The following is a 26,561-nucleotide window of genomic DNA, read 5'->3' as shown; positions in this document are numbered from 1 at the left end:
AGGAGCAGGGAGACCCCCCCAGCACTACCGCCCATTAGCTTCGGGGGTGAAGGAAGTGTCACGAATCGTCCATTTCCAGTACCACATCACTATGAATCGTCATGATTCTGTATAACGTGAAGAGGTGAACGCAAGAGGTTTTGTAGATTAATTACCTTTACCGGTAAAGTATTAAGAGAAATTGGAAAAGTTCCCTTTTAAGTAAGAGTAAAGTAAATGATTTCTATTAAAGGTACACGAGGAATTGAGCAGTTAAAACTGTTTTTTTCTTTAAAATACATTTGAGAGTGACTCATATATCACAAGGAAACTGACCATTCGGATAACCAGATCCAACCTGTCAGTAAATTAAAACCCTGTTTCGTGCACCTCATTGCAAACAGCATTTTTATTTGTGGGACAGATATGCCCCTTATACCGTAAAGAGTTAAAGGAAAGTAATGTTAAGCGCACGCACACACACACACACACATTCATAACTATTTGCAACTTTCACTGTTATAACATTGTGCATAAGAAATAGTAAAAACCATCATGATGAAACGCTGAATCGAATTGCCTTATTATAAGACCTGTTTAAACCAGACTATTACAAGAAGTAATCCAGGTGATTTTTGCTGAATGCGTTACAAATGAAAGACACAGAGTGAGTGCATTATGCAAGCCTGCTGTCGTGATGTAAGTTAGGTCTTGTAATCTTCCGTTCCCAAGTTAGGTATCCATTCTCTAGCACTCAACGGGGAGGCAGGAAACCTCCATTTGAAGCAATGATCCCTGGCTCCTGACACCCTGTGCGTTGTGTTGTCTTTAGTGGGTCAGCATTTTGCCTGCAGGATATACAGTTGAATGGAAGAGGGTGCGAGTGTGATGAGAGTTTGAACACTATAAAACACCGAAGCAGGGAAGCAATCGCTGCAGTGAGTCATTCAAATATTCCAGCAGCCTTGTCACTGCTGAGATTTAAATTGTTAGTTTCAGAGGATCGTTTTGTATGGATGCTCTTGCTTATATGAAATTCACCCATATATATATATATATATATATATGTATATGTATGTATATGTGTGGTTTTATTTTTATTTTTTTTTGTATTGCATTTCTATTGAAGATTGATATCAACCGTGTGTGAAATTTATATTCTGGAATAGCAGGAAACCGCTGTATATATTTTCATCCTATAAAACGCTCTCCGTAATTTGAGTCGTGCACCTCCTGCATTGTAACATACAAAACCATCAAATTAAACTGATTCAAGCCGTTAATCTTGCCTGGCTGGAATCTGATGCCCAGGCAGCAATAACCGTCACGATCTTAAAGTACGGTACTGTAGGGATCATTTTACTTAGATTAAATACAGGCATTTCCTGTATAGTAAAATATGGGAAATATTTTATCTAATCCATATTCAGTTTTATGGGACGGTAATGGATCTCCTGCGATGGACTGGCTCACCGTGACCCTCTATAGGATTAAGCGGTTACAGATAATGGATGGATGGATTGTAATGGATCCATTCCACTCTAGAGTAGGGCTGGGGATCAATTCCAATTTCTTTTTTAAATCAATTCCCTGTTCCCTTAATCGATTCCAATACACCATTGATAAAAAATTTGCAATGAACAGTATTCTGTTAAGATGAGCTTCTCACATTGGCAACCAATTTCTTCATCTGAAGTCACGGTTAGTCAGTTAAATTGGCTTCAAATGAAAGCAGCTGGACAATCATAACAATGATGTCTTTAATAATATCCTTTGATTTTATAAAGGGAATTAAAACAGGAATTGAACCCAACCCTGCTCTAGAGACAATTACTCAGTTCTTGATCGCCATGGCTTTTTTTTATTTTGCAAGCCTCAGTTAAACTTTCATTAATCGATTTAATTGCCCTGGTGCCCTATTTGGAGCCTCTTGGCAGAATCAAGGCATGTGTTGCACTACTGTGTATAATAATACACACATGCACGCGTCCAGGTGTGTGCGTTTTTTTTGTTTGCTCTCAGTGCATCAGTTTCTTGATGATTTGTTACCTCTCTGAAATTCAGTTCGGAAGATGGTTGCTGATTGCACCCCTACCCCACTCCCCACATTTTTTCTGAGTTACAGTCTAGCAGGGAAATACATCGGCAGGTCTAGTGGCAAGAATAAACCGTCCCAGCCTTGTGTAGCAGAGCGTGGAGTGTAATCCGTGCCATTGCAGTTAGAAAGAAAAAGACAGATTGCTTTTATTGTAAGCTTTTTTTCATTAAGTAATAACACAGTTTTGTCTTCACTGTCAGAGGGGATGGTCCGTGCCGAACATTTCTGTGACTCATTGTGTCTTGTTGCAAGCTGCAGAGTGAATTATTATTTTTTTTTTTCGTTATGAATCAATGTGTTTTTCAGCACAGGTTCTGTCTCACTGATTAATGCCGATGTACAGCCTTTTGTTGCATCGCGGTTCCAACAGGTGGCGCTGCCAACGTTGCTTTAGCCAGAAAACTGACTTCTACCATGTGATTGGTTGTATAAGTGTTGGTGGGTGTTTTTTTTTTTTATTTTCTCAATTTGATTAGTAGATTTATTTTCGGCTTGTATTGTTAGCAGCAACGTGAGTGTGACTCACACTTGCATAGCTAGGATTTGCAGAGATGCATAATTCTTAAACAAGGCTTCAATTCCCCAGTGCCTGTAAACATGCTTGGAATTCAGGTATAGCACCGGAGCTATTCTGAACCCATATCCGCCATACAGACCACATGCTTTCACATATAGGGTCTTTTACAGTTGGTACACAGTCCTGTTCTCTAAATCAGGTTCCATTACAGGTTGTGTCCAGGGTTACATTTAGGTAACCTTTCACTATATTACTGATATAAACCACTCGCTTTCTGATAAGTCTCTTTTACAAGCTGTAATATTCAATGATTGTCTCAATAAAGCTCCCTGAAAGTGTTCTATAGAAATGAACATATTCATAACCACTGGATTTCATATTGCTTCATGTTTACGAGCCATTAGATCCAGTGTCCCATTGGATTATGCTACGAGGGATGATTGGTTTTTGCTGTAGTGTTTATATATAAAATTGTTCCCCATTCTTCTCCCTCCCACAGCCCCTCTCTAGGGTTCCTGCAGCCCCAAGTGTCCGAGCAGTACCAGATGCCCCAGTCTCCCTCCCCCTGCAACCCTCCTCAGATCCAGCAGCAATATTCAGGTCAGAGCAGCGCACTTGCTACCTTTACACACATAACGAATCTGTCCTTTTTTTTTGCAATTGATTGTTTCGAATCTGAATAAATGCCAAACGCAGTCTGGTTAGGAGGAATCATTGAGGAATCCCTTGAATCGAAATGAACCCCCAGCAATTCCAGTTCGAAACTGGTTCACATGTAGCTTAATTCCAATTAAAATGTGCAGCAAAGTGAACTAACCACGTCAAGAATGTTTCAGCCTTTGGCATGCAATCTCCGATTCAGGCATTTTAATATCATCTTTTTTAACCGATAGGAGAGTGCCGATGATCGATTTTAGAAACTACTTTTAAAATCTAAGAGCTTAAATTTATACATTTCAAAAAAGTGGTTTTTACCGATTCATGTCTGCAACAGAATAAATACACTAAACATTCACAAAAAAAAGCCCTTTTGTGCCATCTTGTGGCTAATCTATAAAAATGCAGTCATCTCGCAGTCTGATTTACCTTGCACAGTACAGCATTTCAGAAAGCCCATTGCTGTATATAAATAGATTGCACACAGATTTTAATCAAGCCCCCCCACCCCCGTCCTTTTTAAACACTTCTCAATTGCTCAGCAACTTTATTAAAATGAGTCCTTGATTTATTTTCTTTAATCAATTTGGACCGTGGCATAACTTATTCATTTCTTTGCATGTCATTCTGCACTGTAATGGGCACAGACGGCCTCTTGTACCTGTCTGTACAGCTGATGAAGCTCAGCTTGCCCGGAGCTGTAATTAGCATCCCTGCATAAGTCTAGGATACAAAGAAAGGCTCTAATTGCATTGGAGCTTTGCAATTCAACTGGGTTTTCAGCTGGTCCTGGTTTACCGTAATTGTTTGTGCTTGTATTACTCGGAAGTACTGTGAGTTATTTAGCTTAGTTTTTTATTCGGTAAAGTTGAACTAAGCAGAGATCCCGATGGCACCTGTGTGGAAAACTCTAGCAATCCCACAATGCAAAGTTCAGAAAACTTCTGAAATGAGAAATGCAAAGTCGAATGAAAAAGGGTACCGATACATTTTAAAACCAATACAAATTCTGTATTCTACTTGCATTCAAGGATCCTGTTCCAAGGATGTAGTAGATTAATCTTGAATGTTATACAGCGAAATGCTCCAGAACAATAAACCAAACGTTTTTGAGGAGAAAAAAAGGAAACCAAGTGGTTGACGGCACAGTAAGGATCTGTTATATGTGAAGTGTGCTGTAGATCAATCAATCAATCAATCTTTATTTTATATAGCGCCTTTCATAGTGGACTATCATCACAAAGTGCTTTACAAGATACAGTAAAAAAACAATGCATAATACATTAAATACATGGCTAGGATGTGAAAATTCAAAAATATTGTGGATGCGTATGTCATATAGAATCATGAGAATAAGATTGTGAAAGATCAGAAGTAGCAAAGACACAACAGCTAATAACAGATATCAGGCTTAAAGAGCATGGAAAGCAAGCGAGAACAAGTGGGTCTTGAGAGTTGATTTAAAGAGAGGGATGGTAGGAGCGTCACACACCAAAGCTGGGAGAGAGTTCCACAGAGTCGGAGCCATGAAGCTGAATGAGCGCTCTCCAAGTGTGGTGCACTTTTGCTTGGGGATAACAAGCAGGCCAGAGTCGGAGGACCTCAGCTTGCAGGCAGGGACATAGCGGATCAGCAGGTTGAAGAGGTACTTGTGTGATGAAGGGCATTGTAGGTGAGCATTGTAAGGCATTGTGAACTAGCTGCAGTCAGTTGATGGCACGTGCCGGAAGACCACCATAGAGAAAGTGTCAGTACTCGAGTCAAGAGGAGACAAATGCATGACAGAGTATCTCCGCATCCGAGAGGGAAAGGTAGGGATGGACTTTGGAGATGATTTGATCACAGAGGAGATGTGGACATCAAAGGAGAGGTTGCTGTCCTGAAGTACACCAAGGCTTCGTACAGTGGGGGAAGGCAGCAGCAGACAGTTTCCAAGGTTCTGGGCAGCCATGTTGAGATTCTTAATTTGAGTTTTAGATCCTACTGGAAGGAATTCAGATTTGCTAGTGTTGAGCTGAAGAAAACTGTCAGACATCCAGGCCTCAATGTCTTGAATGCAAGCCGAGAGCCTGACCATGGCAGAGGGACATCCAGGATCGAGTTTTAAGCAGAGTGTTGTCGGCATAGAAGTGAAACATGAGGCTGTGTTGGCGGATGAGGTGACCCAAAGGAAGCATATAGATGTTGAAGAGAAGAGGCCCAAGAACAGACCCTTGAGGGACACCACAAGTGACTGGGTTTGTGACACCACTGCATCCAGCATAGAAAACAAACTGAATGCGTCCAGATAGGTAAGAGGACATCCAGAAGAGAGGTTCCAGAGATCCCAGCATACTTCTGAAGGCAGTCAAGAAGAATGCCGTGATCTATGGTGTCAAAAGCAGCTGTTAGGTCAAGGAGGACAAGCACAGAGGGAGCACCAGCATCAGCATTAAGCAGGAGATCATTTACAATCCGGAGCAGAGTAGTTTCAGTACTGTGATGCGGCTGGAAGCCAGACTGCAGAGATTGAAGAAGATTGTATATCCGTGAGCTATTTCATCAGCTGACTGGCTTCAGCCCTTTTGAGAGTTTTGGAGAGAAAAGGGAGATTGGAGGTAGGACGGAAATTAGATAAGTCAGCTGGATCAAGGGAGGGTTTTTTGAGTACCGGCGTAACTCGGGCAAGCTTGAGGGCAGCAGGAACTGAGAGTGTGAATTATGGAAGGAGCAAGATCAGAAGCACAGAGACGGACAAGATTAGTCGGCCAGAGGTCCAAAGGGCATGTAGCAGTAGTTGATTTCAACTGTAGGCTGGAGACCTCAGTAATGGAGAGAGCAGGAGGGGCAACCGGAGGCGAGTCGAGGTCAGACAGTGTTCTCTGTTCCTGTGTGTGTGTGTGCACTCTCCTCCTAACCCAGCCGGTGCTCTCAATGTTTCCAGGTGTGGCCCCTCCAGGCCCCGGAGTGGTAGTGATGCAGCTGAGCGTTCCCAACGGCCCCCAGCCCCCCCAGAACCCACCCATGGTCCAGTGGAACCAGTGCAAATACTACAGCATGGATCAGAGGGGGCAGAAACCAGGCGAGCTCTACAAGCCTGACAACGGGCCCCAGGTAAACTGCCTTCTGTATCTCTGTAAAGGGTGCAGTTCAGGGCAGGAAGGGGGATGCTCACTGCTATGCTGTATGCTTTGCGTAACAGGCTGTTTCTTCATTTCTCGCAGGCCAATAACCAGATGAGCCCCCTAGCCTCTCCCACCCAGTCTCCCACCCCCTTGCCCTCAAACAACGTCAACACAGTGTGTCCTGGCCTGGGTCACCTGCCTTTAATCGCACAGTTTCCCAGACCTGTGGGGCCCGCACAAGGTAACTCGGGTGTGCTTCATTTAGGGTCATTTGTTACGCAATGCTATTCATGCTGTGACGGGCGGGTTATTTTTGCACGGACAGCTGTAATGAGTGTAATGTACTGCTTCTGAGACATTTTTGTTTTTTTCTTATCAAGGTGATCACAGCCGTTACTCCTTGTTGGGTCAGCCTTTGCAATACAGCCTCTGTCCACCTCCACTGATCCACAGCCAGTCTTCATACGCCGCACACCAGGTAAAGAGAGAACCGTCGCACTTGAGGGTTTTTTCCCTCTGCACCTTATACAAAACATATCCTCTAAATCTGAGGGAACATGAAGCCACTTTGTGGCTTGGAACAGGGGACTGAGTTTTCGGCCACTGCATGGAACACCAGGGTCTTGGGGTTCGATACAGCAATGTTGCCTCAAACTGGGTCTCCTGGAACCAGGTTCAAGTTTTAATTACCATTTTGTGCCAAGTGCAAAGCTTCAAATACATGATGTTCAGCTTCAGTAGGGGACTGCCTATTATATCTGTTTTGTTTTTTTTAAAGGGACAAACTGGAATGAAGCATGGTCGAGGGAAGCGTCCAACACTGAAATCTGCATCAACAGATCTGGGAACCACAGATGTAGGCAAGTACCCATTGCACCTCAATGAATACAGAAAAACACTGGAAATGAAGAGCCAGCAGTGTGAAAACACTAAACTACTGTTTGCATAAAAATGCTTAAATATTTACTTTTATTAAGCACAACTCTACTGTCCTGAAAAGGTGCTACTTTATCTATAATAGGCTTTTGTTTGAGGTTCAGGTGACAAACAGCTAAGAATGTTTTTCTTTTTTTTTTTAAAGCTGATATTTATCTGTAAATGTATTTATTTATTTATTTAGTGAAGCTTTAAAATTGTAATGTTTTATTTAAAGGTTTGATGAAATGTAACATGTTTTTCCACTATTGTCTTTGCATGTCTACAAAATAGAAATGAATAAATAAAACTCCTAACAGTTAAAAGCAAAATCTGATTTATAATGTTTGCCTAACACAGCAATTCACACTAATATGCATTTGCAGTTGATTGTGCTCGTAGCTCTATAAGCCAGTGGGTCGATATGTTCTGTGTTTTGATTGAGAGAACGCTCTGTTGTAATCTTCAGCTGTGTGTGTGTGTCCCACCCACCCCCCTCCCCCCCTCCCCCCCCCCATTATGAGGATGCAGACGCATTTTCAAATCGATCATTCACAAATCGCAAGCTTTCGTACAGCCAAACGCATGAAAACATCTAAACGCAGTATGTGCTTGCCGCTCGCACTCATACCAAACAGAACCCCCTATCTGTAGCTCCTCCAGGGGTATCCTAACGTGTTCCCCTCTCTCGTGTGCAGTGGTCAGCCGGATCCTGGAAGTGACGGATCTCCCCGACGGAATCACTCGTACAGAGGCTGAGAAACTCTTCAACCAGCTGGCCATGTCTGGAGCCAAGATCCAGTGGCTGAAGGACATGCAGGGTCGGGGGGACTGTGGTGGGGGAGGAAGCGGGGGTCCCCCGGGCAAGGGGGGCAACGACCCCGCCAACCTCTACACTGTAGTGGCCGTTTTCCCAAGCACGATGGCCGCACAGAGCGCCTCCTTCAAACTCAACAACTCCACTAGCCGCTTCAAGCTGCGGGCAACCAAAAAGAACTATGACCTGCGCATCCTGGAGCGAGCTAGCTCGCAGTAAGGGGGGGCGGGGGGGGGGGGGGCGCCTTTGTCAGAAGAGCACACAAAAAGACACGTGTGGTGTGCTGAAGAAGAAATTCACACGCACGTGCACAAACACACTGGACAGTCTCTCTCACTACCGTTTCCCTCCTCTCTCACACTCTCTCTCTCTCTCCTCTCTCTCTTTCTCTCTCTCCCTCTCCTGACTTAACTGATCCTTCCCTGTTCGTCATGCACAACCCTATTTCTCTCCTACCTTCCTACCGTTAATTCCTGATTCTTTTTTTTTGGCTGCCTCCGTTGGCTTTTGTTTGCCTTACTACTGCTGTGGCTTCCTGTACTGCTTTGTTTGTTACTTGTTGTTTTTTTTTTAAACTTTTTAAATTTTTTTTTTTGGGGGGTTATATAAATATTTATATACAGTAAGTGATTTAGATTTAAAAAATATTCAGTGATTTCAATGGAAGAATTTACCACCTTACCTCTGCTTTGTCCCTCTCTTTCTCTCCCTTTCTTTCTTTCTTTCTTTCAATATCCCGGACTCCACCCCATTTCCTTCCACCCCCCCATCCTTTTTTATTCTTGTGTTTACGTTTTTTCTGTTGACAGCTGTGCAGAACGTATCAGAAGAAGTATTTAAAAAGTGCACAATGATTGCGTATGTCTACTGTATATTTTATTTAATCTGTTATTTTGTTTTTAAAAATATAAAACAGAAAAAAATTGTCTGCCAGTATCGACTCTGCATATTTTTTCGCTTGCGCCGTTTGCTAATTTTTCATTTACATTTTTCAATTATAATTGAAATTGCATACAATTTTGAAATAATTACACAGCCCGAGAAAAGTTAACAGAAGAAAATAAAATCTATGGATATTTCTGTTACAGTGATAGCTTTAGTCTTTCAAGATATCAAATCATCATAATACTTGGAAGGGTTTAGAACAACTGTGTAGACATTATTCTGAAACAGTTTGGTACCGTCAGTCTAAAGCCTAATTTCCATCAGCAACTGTCTGTAGAAACTCAATCTCGTTCCAATATCAAACTGGGGCTGCCAGTGGTTTTATGCGTAGTCTGCAATACCATCTGCAACCGAGCATTACAGAAGTCAACTGTACACCACATTTTTACAGTATCTATTCATAAATTATTTCACCAGCCTTCATGTTCAGCCAACGTATTTAGTTTTTTTCTCCAGTCAGAGATTTAAGACTTGCGTCCTTCGAAATTGGATGCTAGTTAAATAACTTTCACTAGCAGTCTGGCTTGAGAGTTCTGCTAGCCTGCAATCCTAACTGGTACTGACTGACAGAGTCCCAATTGAAATCGATTTGATCTCAATCTGCTGCTGATGGAAATGGAAAGTCTGATTTTCAAACAGTTCTTAAGTCAATACCAGTGGAAGAAACTTGATTTACTGATACCTACTCATGTCCGTAACAAATCAAGATTTGAGGTGGGTTCAGGTATGTGCATGACACCTGGCACGGTTACATCAAGCATCTGCTTCAGATATATGTCTGTGTATACAGTAAAGTGCCAGCCATACCTTCTTTCCTGTGGTCTGCCTTTGCTACTTATCCCCAGCATCTCCCCGTGATTATTGAACCAGACTGCACATTGTATCCAGTGCCACCGAATTCAGCATTGATGATCTGTTGGTGTTCTGACTTCCAGGTTTTAATTTGGCTTGCATTTTGCTCATACACACATATTAGGTGGAAACTGTATGAAACCAGGTCCTGTTCTATTATATTCTGATAATGTTTTTTAGAAAGTGTCCTTGATTTTTTTTTATAATGGGTACATGGCATTAATGAAAGGGATCAGTCAGTTTAAAAACCAATTTTTTTGACTAGGTGTTTTAACCCTGATTTTGAATTTGGAGCTGTAAATCAGGCTTCAGCAAGCCTAAAATCAGAATCCATACATCTCTGCCATCAGGTGTCGACAGGCAAGCATGTGGAATAATCAAACCCCATTCACAAAGAGCAGCATAGGAGCCAGTGCTTTTATTATTGTCACTCGGGCAAGGCCAGAGTCTGATGGCATGGGTGTCCAATTTCCTTGTGTCAGCCCCTCAATCTGTGCGTCTGTGTCGGCTGTTTTTACCCCTGCACACACCAACTCAATCTCACACATGCAACTGTCTTCTTGAGCACACAGACACCCACGACAACCAAGCTGACAAGCTTTCGGAGGCTTTGAACAGAAAAATATATAAAATACGTAGCCTGGGTGTACACCTCCTGTTTTGGGTGTGGTGTAAAAAAAAAGCAACTTTTAAAACCTTTGGAAATCTTACACAGAACTCAACCTGAAGGACCAACGCGGATATCAAAGGTTAGTGACTTCTGTTTCTTACGGAGCAAAAACAAACTTTTGATTTGCTTTGTTGTAATCAGTTACATCACTTTTGGGGGTGGGGGGGGGGGGGGGTAAACTTAAACTGGGGGAAAAGAACCCACAACCTGAAAAAAAAAAAAAAGATTGCACTCTCTCTTTTTTATTTCTTGGGTAAGTGATTACACTTAATAACCAAAGCCCTGTTTCAATTAATTGCGTGGAAGTCAGCGCTTTAAATTGTTAATGGCTTGATATTAAACTATAGGTTTGGAATGACATTCAAGCAATTTCTTAAGCATTATGGGTGTAATTGAATCTCCGAGATCCTGGACTAGTAACGTTCCAGTTCCAGTTATAGCCATACCCAGCTCGGGTTACTGTGCAGCCCAAAATAGCTGGTGCTGGGTGTGGGAGTCCAGGCACTTCTCTTGAATGTAAACCAACCTATAAATCAAGAGATTGGCAAAATCAATAGCCAACAGGTGAGCAGTTCTGTTCAAACTGACCCCACATCATCAGGATCAAGACAAGATAACAATAATAAAAAGAAAAAAGGCAATATTCTGTACACCCTTTTTTATTAATAGGATCTAGTATTACTGGGACGAACAAAAAATAAATATTTTGTGATTTTGATCTAGCTGGGGTGGGGGAAATTTAAATTTCTACCATATTATAGTGAAATCTTCGATGAAAAAACCTGCAACCCCATCAAAAGACCTATTAAAGGAAGGAGAGAAACACATTTCTGTACAGTAGAATGGGCTGATTATTCATTTAAGCATTGGTTTCCTTTGTATGGTATATCTTTTTGAGGCAGTCGTTCAGAAATTCAGTTATATCAGAGAACACAAACCAACATTTTAAGTCGCGTTTGCTGGAATATTCAAATAGCGAATATCGCGATGTCCCTCGCATGACTGATTCATTTGCTAGGAAAATTACATGCCAGACAGGTGTTCTGTAATATACTAAGTATCAAAAGAAACTTCTCACTTATATTTGGATACAATTCATTAGATGTGATCAAAAAATGACAAACTCTGTTTTAGAACAGGTGCAGTGACTTTATATTGTGTTGATTAACAATTGACATCACGAAGATGCTGCAAAATGTCGATCTTGGGCAGGTGTTGTGACTCTTGGTCTCCCAGTTCGTGGCCTGTCATTGACAGAGTGTCTGGTTATACCGTCTCGCCAGGTTTGAAATTGCTGGCTGTGAGCACCCAAGACGGCGAGCCACAGTACGCTGCCCTAGTCCAGCTTCCAACATGCCGATTACACGAAGGCGCTGCTCTCTTGACAGACGTGGCATATTGTTTTTTATCTGATTTTGCTTTTTTGCTTTTATTCAGGCTTGCAATTTAGCAGCTGAAATCACTCCATATACAGCGTCCAATCAACTGTCTCACTAATTAGGTGATTAAGTGCATATGCTTCAGTCATAGTCACTCAAGCGTGTCATGGTCAAGGATGAATGATCGAGTGATTAAAAAGAAACCAAAAACATTTTGTCAATGTCCATCATTTATATAGGGCAGCAGTGTGGAGTAGTGGTTAGGGCTCTGGACTCTTGACCGGAGGGTCGTGGGTTCAATCCCAGATGGGGGACACTGCTGCTGTACCCTTGAGCAAGGTACTTTATCTAGATTGCTCCAGTAAAAGCCCAACAGTATAAATGGGTAATTGTATATAAAAATAATGTGTAAAAAATAATGTAATTGTATGTAAAAATAGTGTGATATCTTGTAACAATTGTAAGTCGCCCTGGATAAGGGTGTCTGCTAAGAAAAATAATAATATATACCTTTTTTTTTTTTTTTTTTTAAATCCAATATGTTGACTTATCGCCATTTTCGCCTTACAATATAAACTGTTCGTAGCATACGTAAGCAACAACCTGTAAACAAAGGGGAAACTCCATTGTTAACTAAAGTAGATGAGTGTACGTATGGCATTCATAACCCCCTACTGCAGCAAGTAGTAGCAGACTCACTGTTCAGTTCCCAGAGTGGACAAAAGGAAGCTTATTATGTCACTTCCTGTAGCTAAAATGACCTTGGGTGATGTAAACAAACTGGCATGCCAACGCTATCTGGTTTCTGTAACGTTCTCTTAAATGTCTTCTACTGTACATTCCCCCGTCTCTTGGGGTAAAATCCAATTTGTTTATTTTCAGAATGATGGAGAAAGAGCCGCTGGACCCTCATGCCCCTCCCCCTGGAGAAACCAACGACACGACAGTAAGTGGTTCGGGGGCCACTCTGCACCCCTCTCTGACAGGAGAGCTGTTCCGTGTGGACTGGAGCCCTTGCCAAAGGCATGCCTGTAACCAAACCTGACTCTCGATGGCACAGGCATTTCTCACCTCTACCACCCTTTTAGATTTCAACAGCTGGGTCAAACGTGCCTCTAAACAAATACTGGCACACACACACAGACACAGACACTGACGCACACACACAATGTGACGACCATAACAGTATAAATAGGGTGTAAGGCTAGGGTTACGAAATATAAAATCGCTTGGCTTATAATCCACACCAATTTCATTTTTATATATTTTTTAAACCGTCCCCTTAACTTTTCATCATGTGTTCCTTCATAGCGGTTCTTATTACAATTCTGTATATTGCATTCACTCATAAGTCTATGTTTAGTTCTTCTTTTCTGCTGTAGATGTAATACAGACACTTCATCTGATTCAGACAACGTTACCTATGTCTTTGGCAGGCAAATAATACTAATGAACAATTTTGACCTTATTGCCAAAGCAACTAAACACAGATATCAAAAAATGTAAAACTGCTGACTGCAAACATCATAACGAATTTAATTTGAAAGCAACTAACTCTTTAATGAATCATGATACTGAATGAATGAGCTGAGGTCTCAAACACACAGTTTCTAACTTTCTAATCAAATGTCACTAAATGTATAGCATCATAATATGCATTAGTAAGACCCCATCTAGCATATTGTGTTCAGTTCTGGTCACCTCGCTACAAAAAAGGATATTGCTATCTAGAAAGAGTGCAAAGAAGAGCGACCAGAATTATTCCGGGTTTAAAAGGCATGTCATATGCAGACAGGCTAAAAGAATTGAATCTGTTCAGTCCTGAACAAAGAAGACGCGGCGATCTGATTCAAACTTTCAAAATTTTAAAAGGCATCGACAATGTTGACCCAAGGGACTTTTTCAACCTGAAAAAATAAACAAGAACCAAGGGTCACAAATGGAGATTAGGTAAAGGGGCATTCAGAACAGAAAATAGGAGGCACTTTTTTACACAGAGAATTGTGGGAGTCTGCCCAGTAATGTTGTTGAAGCTGACACCCTGGGATCCTTCAAGAAGTTGCTTGATGAGATTCTGGGATCAATAAGCTACTAACAACCAAACGAGCAAGATGGGCCGAATGGGGCCTCCTCTCGTTTGTAAACTTTATGTTCTAATGTTTTTTATTCACCATAGTTGATGCGTCTTGTTGCAGCTGTTGTGTCACTTCACTCGACCGATCCCCCCCCCCCCCCCCCCCCCCCCCCCCCTCCCCTGCCACCCCTTAGAGCAACTGTGCCTTCCCATTCTGAGCACAATACCCCCAGCTATTCCATCCGGGAAAGTCTGGAATTACTAGCATTCCAAAATTAGCATCAGACTGCCAATCAAATACAGCCCGCCCCTTTATAACAACACTTCAAAGGACTGATCAAAAACAGAGATAATAAGAATGTCGACTTCATCAGACGTTCATCAACAGCCTGGCAAAAAGCATTGAAACCGAGGAAGCGGTACAACAAATAGGACTGTCTTCCTGTGGCACTTGGAATATGTTATTAGGTATCGCATTAGATTTCTTCTGCAATCTACAATCTACCATTGTGATCAAGTACAACACGTTATTTAAACATTAGAAGTCACATTTCCATTGGAAGCTATTGGCAGCAACTACACTTACAATTTCACTGAGAGTGTAGATCTCATGCTCATAGTGTTAACATTACAACCATAACCTGTTCTATATAAACAGATTTTTATTTATATTTAATGACTTATGACGTGCAAGTCAAGTTGAGAATGTGCTTGCACTCTTTGTATGATGTGTGAGAAAGGCACACTCAACTTGATTAGTCAGCCACTGAGCACTTACAACATACAAGATAGCAGTAAATCCGCTATATTGGGCTTCCATACTTTATTTGGGAACTTTTCATGTAAACATGTAAACTTTCCAATCTTATTTTATAATATCCCAAAGTGAAATTAAATGGGGTGGAAATCATTGATATGATTGATATTGACCAGTGTGTGACCATGCCCAAAGTGATATTATCACTTCTCCTCCATTAACTCCGATTAGGTGCTGGCATTCTGGATAGTTTTAATGCAGTGATAATAAGCAGAGGGAGATATTAACCAGGTTTTAATTGTACCTCTAAATACGATAGATTTCAAACCATCAGCTAAAGATGTGTACAGAAGGCCTCCAGGTCACTTATGAGGCTGTGTGGTCCAGTGGTTAAAGAAAAGGTCTTGTAACCAGGAGGTCCTCGGTTCAAATCCCACCTCAGCCACTGACTCATTGTGTGACCCTGAGCAAGTCACTTAACCTCCTTGTGCTCTGTCTTTCGGGTGAGACATAATTGTAAGTGACTCTGCAGCTGGTGCATAGTTCACACACCCTAGTCTCTGTAAGTCGCCTTGGATAAAGGCGTCTGCTAAATAGAAATTTATTTATTTTAACAGCGTGTTTCCATTCTGAAGACGCCAGGGACTTTATGCAACCATGTTTCCAACCGCAGGGTATGGCACAGCTGCTTTCCTTTGCTTATACCCATTAGCACCTTCTGTCAATAAAATATTTCAGTGCATTGAGTCAGGCTGCAGCCTGTTCCAACACATTGGGTGTCTTTTTATAGAAGTGCTGTATGTCTGAGACAGGCAGCTGGAATAGATGAGCAGCTCCTGAACTCAGTGAAAGCACCTTATCGCAGGTGATTAGTCATTTAACAATTCGGAATGATAACTACAGACCCCCCCAAGGGACCCACATCTCGCAGGTCAGACCTGCAAATTGACATTAAAACCTGCAGACCCGAAGCAGTCGTTGTAAGGGGTATAGGTAAGATCACTGTTTGTGTGATTGTAAAAAAACTGAAGTTTGTCATGATCACTTCTTTTATTGATTTGAAATGTCATTTTAATAATTTAGATCAGATTAATTGTTGTCAAAAATTATTTCAAAAGGGGGAAAGTGATGGACAAAAATGAAGTATGTACCGTGAAAGTTGTTTCACCTTTTAGTTTGCAGAAATGTAACTTCATCTTTTTTTTAGGCAATTTTACTCCTTTTTAAATTCTGCTTTAAAGCCAACTTTGCATAATTAAGAAAAAAAAACACCTTCTTTTAAATCTACCTATATTCCTTACCGTCCTATCTGACCTCAGTTGCTCATTGAAATGCGAAGGCACTATATACTGATCCTGAAACTCTCATTCTGTATATTATGGCTAACTCTCGATATATTTAGGAACAATGTCAAACTGTTTCCATTGGTTGAGTCTGGCATTTTAAAATCCCTTTGATGTCTATTTTAAGATTGTCTTAATCCCCAGTAGATTTCTCATACACGCGGCAGATCCAATGCCAATAATCTGGGGGTGGGGGGGGGGGACGACAATTAATATAAACGGAATGAGCTGCCCCAATTAAAGGTGCTTTGTTTCTTATATGAGATAGAGGATAAAATCCTTGCACAAGGACACTAATCTTGCAATTTAACCAAAGTAGGAACTGAGGCCCAATATAAGGATTTAGGTGCTTGTTAGGACTCCTGGGCCCCTGGTTTTAACACACTAAGGATACTGCCATGAAAAGAATTACACAGGTAAGTTTGGCGACTTTATTATAGAATTTGGCCCTTTGTGTCTTACAGGGACTGCAGCCTTTAAGGGTAGAGTTAACCTGAAAGGGTCTCTCGCTTGTTAAAGGGTGTGTGATTTTCCACAGAGCAAATCTCAAACTAAGCATTCTGTGCAGATTTGATCTATCCTCTCTGGTAGATTATACAGCTGTGGTCAACAGTTTTGCATCCCCCTATAGAATTAACACATTTTGTTTCATAAAGTTGACTGAAACCTGCTGAATTAATGTTACGTTAGCATACTGAATTACATACCGCTGTGTAGTTTTCCATATATGGAAAAGACACAAATTGAAAAATATGACATTTTTCGAAATCTAACATGAAATACTGTACTGCTGATATGGCTTCTGGTAGACTTTTGCAATATCATTTTATAGTTTCTTTGATTACATGATGTTGAATAAAAGATTATGTTCATATAGTTGTTTTTTTTTGTATTTGTCTCAATCCTGAAATTCTAGGTGATGCAAAACTTTTGCCATAGCTGTACATGTTTTATTAAAAACCATCCGGCTTCTTCAGTTCAGACTGTGTTATAAAAATATCTGTTCTGAGTAAAGACTTGACATCACCAAGCTTTTTGTCACTGTGCTTTAACACCATCTAAAACGAAAACAAAACAAAGTTCAAATGACCTAACTTGGTTCATTTAAAAGCTCTGACATGCTCTTTGGTTGTTTTTGCTAGTTCTGTAGCATTAGTAGTTTTGTTTTATCATTTGACAAACCATGGAAACGCTTTGTAAATACGGATCACTTTATATTCTGAGGTACACTGTTGTACCCACATCTGGCAGTGGTTAGTTTGTTTTTATGTGACTCGAATGCAGCTCAGATTCCTTCTGTGGAGATCCACACTAACAAGGGGGAGGTTGGTTGTGTGTCTAGGATATAACAGAGTAGGATTGACGCAGTAATCGATTTACCATAATATTACTGATAAGGGTTAAACCACCCCTTCCAGCTATCTGATCTTGATTACAGATATTTTATTCACAGATCCTCAGTAGAGCTTCTACAGGTTGAACTCCTTTGAGACAAACCGTAAAACCGCGCTGACAACACAGCGGTTCATTATTAATGCACTCGAAATATCAAAACGTGATTTTTAAAGAGGCCCTTAAATTAAACTTAATCGCACTAAAACACTAAGGTATTCAAAATGACTTCTGTATTGACGAAGGCCAGTCATGCAGGTGTTAAGCTCAGCGGGTGTCTGACCAGTAGAGTCTGCTGTAATATGCTGAGGAGAAAAGCCCTGCCAATTTTGCCTCCTTAGCCCCCAGTGAAGATTGGAAACTTTGCACAGCCAGTATGGTCGTGCCTTTACCAGGTAACAAGCTAATATTTCTGAACTTTAAGCCAGCGTTTCTCCACATCAAGCCACTTCTTTCTGTGCAGCTCGAGAGCCTCTCTTGTTTCCGTTAACCAACCCTGTTGGGAAACACTTTTTAATTTGGATTTCTGTTGAAGTGTTACTAGTCTCTACTCCTCCCTCGCTCACTGAAAACCTGCCTAACGCCCTCCCTGACTTGCGGTGTGACTAACACAGCGCGCTGGCTTCTCTGATCACTGACGGCCGGCACTCTTCACTGTTTTCAGTTACAGAAGCTTAAGAAGTTATTTCAGAGGAACAAAAAGCAGAATGCTGTGGAGACAGAGGCCGGGCAGCAGCCTAACGGCGAGGTAGTCAACACAGGGCCGGTAAGCCTGGAGCCGCACACATAGCGTCCAGTAAAACAACTACGGTGGCTCATTGAGGACATGGGAGGGCTGATTCCAAGTACTTACTTACAGTGCAGTTGATCCTGTCTTGTATGGTATAAGAGTAGGGGTGTGCTGATACTTGTTCTTGTGCTCGTAATTGCCTTTAAGAAGTATGTATCAGCAGGTATTAAATAAATCCATTCATTAATGTGCTGATTTTTAAAACAAGAAAAGCTGTCCTTCCCTCACCTTTACAATTGAGTACCAGTCAACGGCAATTAACTTCCGGATTGAGTGTTTTAAAAGCCGATCGGAAGTGGATTTTCTTCTCAGCCGGGGCGCCGGCGTATTTCCTGGCGTGCCGAGGCTGTAAACGGAAACGTTTGGACTCGATTGTACAGGTGAAGGAAGGACAGCCTTGTTTTGAAATCAACACGTTAATGAATGGCTCATTTTTCCCACTTTGTAATGCGAGACCCATCTTTTAAACTATATCATCTTTTCATATTTATTATAATGCTGAACATACTGAAGAGAATTTTTAGTTTTTCACCCGTGTTCTTAATAAACTCCTGACTAACAGTGGCTACTAGATTGACTCGATGTAAGGTTACTGACATTCATCCCTCATCATCATCATCATCCATAGAAATATAACACTCCATTCATCTACCTATGCATTGGTCTTGTAGTTTAAAGAGCATTAATGCTACAGATGTAGTTGTACTACTCTCTTAATTCTGGGTTCTGGAACACAAACAGTGGACTAATTAAAAATTATTTTAAAATGTATTATCAGGATTTATGTGATTTTATGTATTCCCTAAATATTTTTGGGGAATTAAAAATAATGAAAAATCAAGCTACTGTATTTGAAAGAAATGGTTCTTTTTCCAATGGTGACTTTATTATAAAGGGTGTCAGTTCGGTATACAGTGACAGGAAGTATAAGGTAAGTTATATCTTTTCATACTTTTTTATAGAATTTCACATTGCTGTACCGTGGATATGCATTCGCTAACACACAAAAGACTGGATAGTTTTAGTTGAGAATCAATGAGGTGTTTTGGTTTGCGTTTCAGTATATGTCTTCAGGTCAAGTCTGTCCCCTCACCCCTGTCCCCAGTCCCGACCCCTCACTCTCACTCTGCCCGCTCTCTCCCCCCGCAGGTCTTCTTCGTGTATGAGGAGGAGTATGAAGATGAGGACGAGGAGGATGACCAACCCCCTGCTGAGCCAGTCAAACCAGTCAACAACAAACCTCACAAATTCAAGGATCATTACTTAAAGAAACCCAAGTTCTGTGACGTGTGTGCCAGAATGATTGTGTGTAAGTGACTGCTGACAGACTTTTAAAAGTACAGTAACTGGAGGCACTGCCATTGTAAAAGTTTACCACGGTAAATTTGCACAGTGATTTAGCATTTGCTTACCATGGCTTACCCTGTTCTGTACCATGCTTTCACTATGTTTTATACACTTTGCTATGCTTTACTCGGGTACAATTTTAAAAGGGTAGTGTTGCAGGGGGACGGGTTAATGGTAACACTCTGCCTTTGTTATATGTCGTTTGCAGTAAATAACAAGTTTGGTCTGCGATGCAAAAACTGCAAAACAAATATTCACCATCACTGCCAGTCATTCGTGGAGATGCAGGAGTGCTTTGGTAAGATTGTAAGTATCCATGTCTTTATTTTCTATTGGGGCAAGTTTCTGTTGAGTGCACCAGTTCTCTTAGGGGGTGAGGGAGCAGTTCAGTCTCCATGCCTCAAGCCTACCCTGGACTGGAGGGAGCACCCTTTCTCTTAGGGGGGTGAGGGAGCAGTTCAGTCTCCACGCCTCAAGCCTGCCCTGGACTGGAGGGAGCACCCTTTCTCTTAGGGGGGTGAGGGAGCAGTTCAGTCTCCATGCCTCAAACCTGCCCTAGACTGGAGGGAGCACCCTTTCTCTTAGGGGGGGTGAGGGAGGTGGTCTCCTCAGTTTTATAAAACAGAAATCTAGCTCGCCACACTTTCCTTGTGAGCACAGTGCAGATCTCTGCTGTGTTTGGTGTGAACTGGGTCCTAAAGCAGCCCCTCGTTGTGTGTCCTCAGCCTCCTGGTTTCCGACGAGCCTACAGCTCCCCCCTGTACAGCAACCAACAGAACGCCTGTGTCACAGAGCTGCTGCCTTTCTGTGAGTACGAACTGCTGAGCCAGACTAGAGGCGGCGCACTGACAAGCCTGCACAGAGTATTATTGCACATTTTTGCAGACTTGGACTAACTACTTTGGTCAGTAATCAGTGACAGAGAAGCAATAGGCACTCCATGTGTGAAAATGTTAGACCACTTTGTGCTTTAATTAGACGTCTTAAACAACTTCTAAAAAGTCTTCTGCATTTTGTCAGGTGTGGCTATGTGTTCATTTTCTCTTACTATTTTAAATGAATTGCATGTGTGGCCTATTAAAGTCATCAATTACATTAGACTAATTTGCCTATAGTGACAATTTTCCAAGATTTTTCAGTTACAGTGGTTTGATTATGTATTCACAACAAATCAAAACAACAGAAGCAATTGCGGTGTTATAATACATGTGCATCATAGAATAACAATACTGCACTCAAGCGCATCTCTGACTTTAAAGTATTTTTGCTCAGTCCATTTGCAGTGATATTAAAAGGCATCACCTGCAATTTGCATTAATGTCAACTTGCCTGTCTGTCTTCAGCTCAGTCTAACAGGTCAGACCCGGTCTTTGAGACCCTGAGAGTGGGAGTCATAATGGCGAACAAGGAAAGGAAAAAAGATTCAGACGACAAGAAAAATGTAAGTAGGTAACGTCCACTGAGAGAAGCCTCTGTGACTGTCCGACCAGTGGAACTAACTGGCACCCTTTGCAATACAGTTACTACTCAGCGAAAACAAAAATACAAACCCTAACAGGCCACGCTGGTAAGAGTCTCTTTTGTCTTATTTTGACAATCCATCCTAAACCCTGAATTAAAAGTATGTGACGATTACAACCTTGAATTCAATTGCAGAGCTTCGCATGGAGAATCCGGACACGTTTAGTCATATTGCTTGACTTGTTATTTAAGGAGTTTACACGGATTTGTTTGCTGGCGCTGCAGTGAGTTTCCTTTCCTCTGCTCTGTAGATGATGATGGCGATGATGGAGGAGGAAGAGGCAGCACCCAAGCCTGAGGAAGGGAAGGCAGAAGGAGGTGAGGGCCTGCTAAAGGGACAGCAGCTGATCCTGATGGTCCTTTTTGAATATGTTATTTAGGTTGCAAGCATCTGTAAGCCTGCTGATTTTTTAGTTTCTTGCGTTTATAATATTGATTAATTAATAAAGTATAATTAATACGAGATTGACTCGTGATTGAACATAAACAGTATTCCATGTATTGATTCCAAGTCTCATAAGATGAGATTAATGTTAGACATGTTAAAATGGTCACTAGGTATAAACAATAGATAGTTAGTGAGCCAGCACAATGTTCATATTTTCCTATACATCTCACGAAGATATGAACTGTGTTAATTTTCTCGCAGGTAACCCTGAGGCAGACAAAAAAGGAGATAAAGCACCAACGGATGACAAGGTAATATTAATAATAATAATAATAATAATAATAATAATAATAATAATGACGATGATGATGTTCATTTAAAGGAGTGCTAGTGCCAAAGCCTTCAAATTAATTTTCTTACCTCTTAGAAGATTTGTTAGCATTATTGCTGGTCCCCAAAACACAAACGGCTGATTCCTGGTACCTTTGCTGTAGGTTACATTTTCAAATTGCAGCTAGACCATTGGAGTTAGTTTTGACAATTAAGCAATTAGGCAACACAGGGATGAAAATAAAAGTCCTATTGCATAGCAGTTTCACCCATTACAGGTTGCAATATGAGCTTGATTAGCCACAGTGCATAGATAACAAGCTCAGGTGTGTCTTGTTAAACTCATAATAAAACCAGCAATTGATCAAACTGCTATGCAATGGAAGTCTTACTTCCATCCCTGTACCAGGTAGCAACTCATATATAGTGTTGTCTGTGAATCATTTATCAAATACTATTAAACTTCCAATACAACCAACACAGCACTGTGAGGTTATTGAAAGGACTTTTTGTTCTGTTTTCTCAGCACAAGAAACCTCAACCTGGTGCGTTCACGCAGTCTCACTATTACCTGGCTCTCTATCGATTCAAGGCTCTGGAGAAAGATGACTTGGACTTCCAGTAAGTGGTGACCGTCTATTCTGAGCACGACCTCCTAGGATTACCATGACTGGGGATACAGTGTCCTAAAACTGACACCTACTGTATTCAAGATTTCTCAATTACAAAACACATATTTGTCTCTCTATAGTTCATTTGTAGTTACAACAGGCAACAAATCAATGGTCTCCACTTGACTAAAGAAATTTCTCAGTTTCTTTGCCTTACTTTCAAGGAATCGGCTACACTTGCACTTCCTACTCATTTTACCTCAGCAGTGTCTTCTGGTCAAAGCATGTCAGTCAATAAGGGAAGCAGCTGGTTGGTTAATAACAGGAAAGGAGCCATTGAAGGGGTGGAGACAGTTGGAAATGGAAATAAAAAGACTTAATATAACATGTGTTTCTTTCAAAACTGCACATTTCAGACCTTATGGATGGATGTATTTTTTTTGTTCGTTTTAAAAAGAAACGTGCACCAGTATGCATTACAACAGAGCCTGCAATAATATAGTGTTACAGAAATCAGGGGAGTGTGAAAAAAAACAAACAAAAACAAAAATACTAAATAAATCTATTTCTTTTTTTGCAGCGCAGGGGACAGAATTACAGTGATTGATGATTCCAATGAGGAATGGTGGAGGGTAGGATTCTCAAGAACTTGTGTTTGAAATTTATTTTCATAAATTCTGCATTAGCTGCTTGATACGTTGCACTGCTGTAGATAAATGTCTCCGGAGAAAATACTATTCCCTGCAACTCGCCATAATTCAAAGGACAGGAATAGCCAAAAAGCATTTGTGTGCAGTACTTTTATTTAAATTTTTTTATTTTTTTTTTTAAAGGAAAATTGTTACAGAACTTACAAGAAATTGAAAACACTTAAATTATAACTTCCAGGTGATGTAGTGGGCTTCGGTGTCCAACTTTGCACTGGGGTTAATACATATATATTCATATGAGTTACAAAAATAGATCTATGATATATATAGCTGCCGGCTGCCTGCAGTGACTTTTTTTATCGTACTCTTATGTAATGATTATCATCACTGAAGGATTGGATTGTGGGTTTAGATTTATATACGTATGAATGTTAAAGTTATATATTTGAGAATATATTCATCTAAATCTGAAAAGAGGCTGATCTTAATATCACTCTAAAATGTATAAATCTGATTTTCCACGGGCATCGTTTTACAATATTGTAAGGAAACTAATTAATTTGATGTCTGCAAATGATCGCACACAATACCGATTGCTGTGATAGCAAGTTTCCATTTATTGATTCCAATAGTCAAAGGTTACGCATCTATATCTTAAACATGTATTGTTAGACACAACAGTGTGGCACCTGGTTATAAACAGAAATCTATAGATAACGATCAGTTACCTGGGAGAAAGCTCAGGTACAGAGATGGTCTGTCAGCAGAGGATTCAGGTAGCTTTTCTCGTTCGCACTAATGAGTGCCTGTCTTACATATCTTACCTAAATGTGTGTGTACGAAGCTGAGCTTTGTGAACTCTGCTGACAGTCTGTTTTCCTAACTCATGGAGTCACAATGTTGTTCCGGACACAGAGCATACATCTCTTCTACACAGGGTACATTGTACCCCACTTGATCAATTCCTTGTTCCTCTGTGTCCTGAGTTGGAAAACATCATCCCACCTTGCAGCTGAGCTTGGGCACAGTGTTCTCAAGTGTGTTCACAATATATGTTTAACCTTTGTTTACCCATACAGTATTTGTTGTTGTATGTGTTCATGTTAATAAGCAGGTCAATAAACCACCCCAGTGGTCAAGGACATTAAAATAGACCCTATCTATTTTGGCAGGTTTACAAATTACTGGAATCAATAATATTGGCATCTGTGAACAATGTTTGTTTGAATATTTGACGCGAGCGTATCTTTTTGCTTGTTTTATTCCCCTTGCTTGCCGGCTGCAGGGTAAGATTGGTGAGAAGTCTGGTTACCTCCCGGCAAACTATATCATCCGAGTGAAAGCGAGCGAGCGTGTCTACAAAGTGACCCGGTCGTTCGTGGGGAATCGAGAGCTGGCTCAGATCACACTGAAGAAAGACCAGGTAAAACGAACATTAACCCAGCACGACGTCACTGGCAACACTGTACATGAAGTGTCTCTAATCACTGTGTATTTACATAGTAGTTACTTAGTAAATACAGGTGGACTTACACATAATTACAATGTTATTATGCATAGTTACAATGTAGTTAATGTGTACATTTTTCTGAACCTAAACCTATCCCTAACTCTAACCCTAACCCTTTTCTGATGCAATTGTGTACTTACATATATACCATGCAAAAAGATTTGTATGCTAACTACATTATAACGATGCATAATAACATTGTAATTATGTGAAAGTACTAGGACTGTCAAGCGATTTAAAAAAATAAATAAAAAATGAATCGAAATTAAGCTTGAGATTCAAAATATGTATCTCAGTTAATCTTGGTTGTAATTGCATATTTAATTGATACAGTTACTGCCTCCATCTCATTTAAGTTTGTTTTATTAATGATGTTATTCATCATTATCATCATCATCCAAACAACAACCCTTATTTTTTATTTTTGGATTCTCTTTATAGTTTTATATTTATTTACAATCATGTTAAATTGTTTGAACCAACTGTACAATCACAATGGGTCACTTTATTACTTGCCGTACTGCACTTACAATTATTATTATTATTATTATTATTATTATTATTATTATTATTATTATTATTATTATTATTATTATTGTGTTCATGGATTTTTTTAATGTACAATAACAATTTCAAATACATGTGTGCTTTTAAATAACAGCTATTAAATGATAAAACTATTAAATCTCAAAGCTCCATTTTTTTCTGAAAGGAAACCACACCAGACCACAAATAAACAACTCAGACATTTTTATTTAGGGTCTTGTAAGTTGTCTTCAAGTTACCATATTTGTTAGAGAATTGTAAATGGTGTTTTTTCTTAACATTGCCACCTCCCGGAGGTACAAAAAAACCAGGAGTTTAAACTCTCTTCAGAAATCCTACATTCATCCAATAGGAAACATTGATAATACTACTACAGTATCGACAACCAATTCATATTGTGTGTCTATTGCAGTAATATTGTATACTGATTTAACTTGTGCTCAATTTAAGGCACGGGCATTTAATGTCCTGTGAAGGCATATTGAAATCCCGGGACATGACAATCCAGGGAAAACAGGGACAGGTTGCAACCCTAGTGGGGTTTTTGAAAATGCGTGTGAGGTCCAGTTGCCCCCACAGCCCCACTCTCACGGCGTTTCATTCCCCAAAGATTGTGGTCAAGAAAGGCGAGGAGCTTAACGGGTACATGAAGGTGAGCACTGGAAGGAAACTGGGCTTCTTCCCTGCTGATCTGCTGCAAGAAATCTGAGGGGGGTCCACTGGAACCAGAACACAACAGCTCGGACAGGCGTGCACCGACAACACCAGGTCTGACGTGAACCCAAACCCACGTACACGCATGCACGTGGAAAACAAACATTTGAGCTCTGGCTAAACAGCCTCTTTGTGAAGCACATTTCCTTTTTCAAATGATTTTATTATTTTAAAAAAATCAAATAAAAAACACAGCAAAAACAGATTTCAATTGCCGGTTCTTTATAATTAAAGCATTTCTCTTTTTTTATTTTTATTTTATTTTAAATAAGAATGCCGTTTTGTCTTTGGTGCGTACGGCTAAGTCTGGCCAGCTCCATTATTTCAACCCTACAGTTTAGCTTGAGTGGGTGTTAAGGTGTCTCTGTCTGTCTGTGTTGCAGTTAGTGTCGAGGGAGGAGAGAGGACGCTGTCTTGGCCTGTGGGTTCAAACCAAATAGGGGCTTGTGGGCCACAGGAGGCCAAGCTATTCAAGGTCCATGCTGAGGCCGGGGGTGTCAGGTTGCCTCCTTGTTTATTGCATGGATAATTAGGCTATTAGGGGAATAGCTGATGTAATGTAAGGATGTTGGCCATGGGACACAGAGGCAAATATTTTTTATTATGATAGATGTTGACGTAATGTACCATAATTTTTTTTAATAAGTTGGCATCC

General features: G+C 40.6%; 2 protein-coding genes across 3 annotated transcripts in view; both read left to right on the top strand.

Annotated features, from left to right (window-relative positions):
• Positions 1-9,020, top strand: part of LOC131696780 (R3H domain-containing protein 2-like) — a 53,367-nt gene extending 44,347 nt beyond the window's left edge. The window contains exons 21-26 of the mRNA XM_059013208.1: positions 3,094-3,194; positions 6,175-6,344; positions 6,455-6,596; positions 6,736-6,833; positions 7,134-7,215; positions 7,969-9,020. Coding sequence (XP_058869191.1) covers positions 3,094-3,194; positions 6,175-6,344; positions 6,455-6,596; positions 6,736-6,833; positions 7,134-7,215; positions 7,969-8,306 — 931 coding nt within the window. The 3' untranslated portion in view covers positions 8,307-9,020. The remainder of the gene's footprint in view (positions 1-3,093; positions 3,195-6,174; positions 6,345-6,454; positions 6,597-6,735; positions 6,834-7,133; positions 7,216-7,968) is intronic.
• A 1,373-nt stretch (positions 9,021-10,393) lies between these two features.
• Positions 10,394-26,111, top strand: LOC131720909 (SH3 and cysteine-rich domain-containing protein 3-like). 2 transcript variants are annotated; one of them, XM_059013348.1, is made up of 13 exons: positions 10,394-10,633; positions 12,816-12,879; positions 18,164-18,265; positions 19,439-19,598; positions 19,845-19,942; positions 20,362-20,443; positions 20,980-21,077; positions 21,409-21,475; positions 21,807-21,856; positions 22,402-22,496; positions 23,067-23,118; positions 24,422-24,559; positions 25,803-26,111. In XM_059013348.1, exons 2-13 carry the CDS (start codon positions 12,817-12,819, stop codon positions 25,899-25,901), a joined length of 1,104 nt encoding a protein of 367 aa, XP_058869331.1. In that variant the 5' UTR covers positions 10,394-10,633; position 12,816; the 3' UTR covers positions 25,902-26,111. The 2 variants fall into 2 exon arrangements, with proteins under 2 accessions (XP_058869331.1, XP_058869332.1); XM_059013349.1 differs by lacking the exon at positions 18,164-18,265 and having other exon boundaries at positions 10,395-10,633.
• Positions 26,112-26,561: the final 450 nt, after the last annotated feature.

This window comes from Acipenser ruthenus, chromosome 45, assembly GCF_902713425.1.
Source record: "Acipenser ruthenus chromosome 45, fAciRut3.2 maternal haplotype, whole genome shotgun sequence".
NCBI lineage: Eukaryota > Metazoa > Chordata > Actinopteri > Acipenseriformes > Acipenseridae > Acipenser > Acipenser ruthenus.
The sequence above is the reverse complement of the archived record's forward strand: the minus strand, read 5'-3'. Positions and strand labels throughout refer to the sequence as shown.

Excerpts from the sequence above, each read along its gene's own strand:
- LOC131720909 (XM_059013348.1), top strand. The coding sequence starts at position 12,817 with ATGATGGAGAAAGAGCCGCTGGACCCTCATGCCCCTCCCCCTGGAGAA. Across the intron at positions 20,444-20,979 it reads CACAGAGCTGCTGCCTTTCT|CTCAGTCTAACAGGTCAGAC; the intron begins GTGAGTACGAAC and ends GTCTGTCTTCAG. Across the intron at positions 23,119-24,421 it reads CCAATGAGGAATGGTGGAGG|GGTAAGATTGGTGAGAAGTC; the intron begins GTAGGATTCTCA and ends TGCCGGCTGCAG.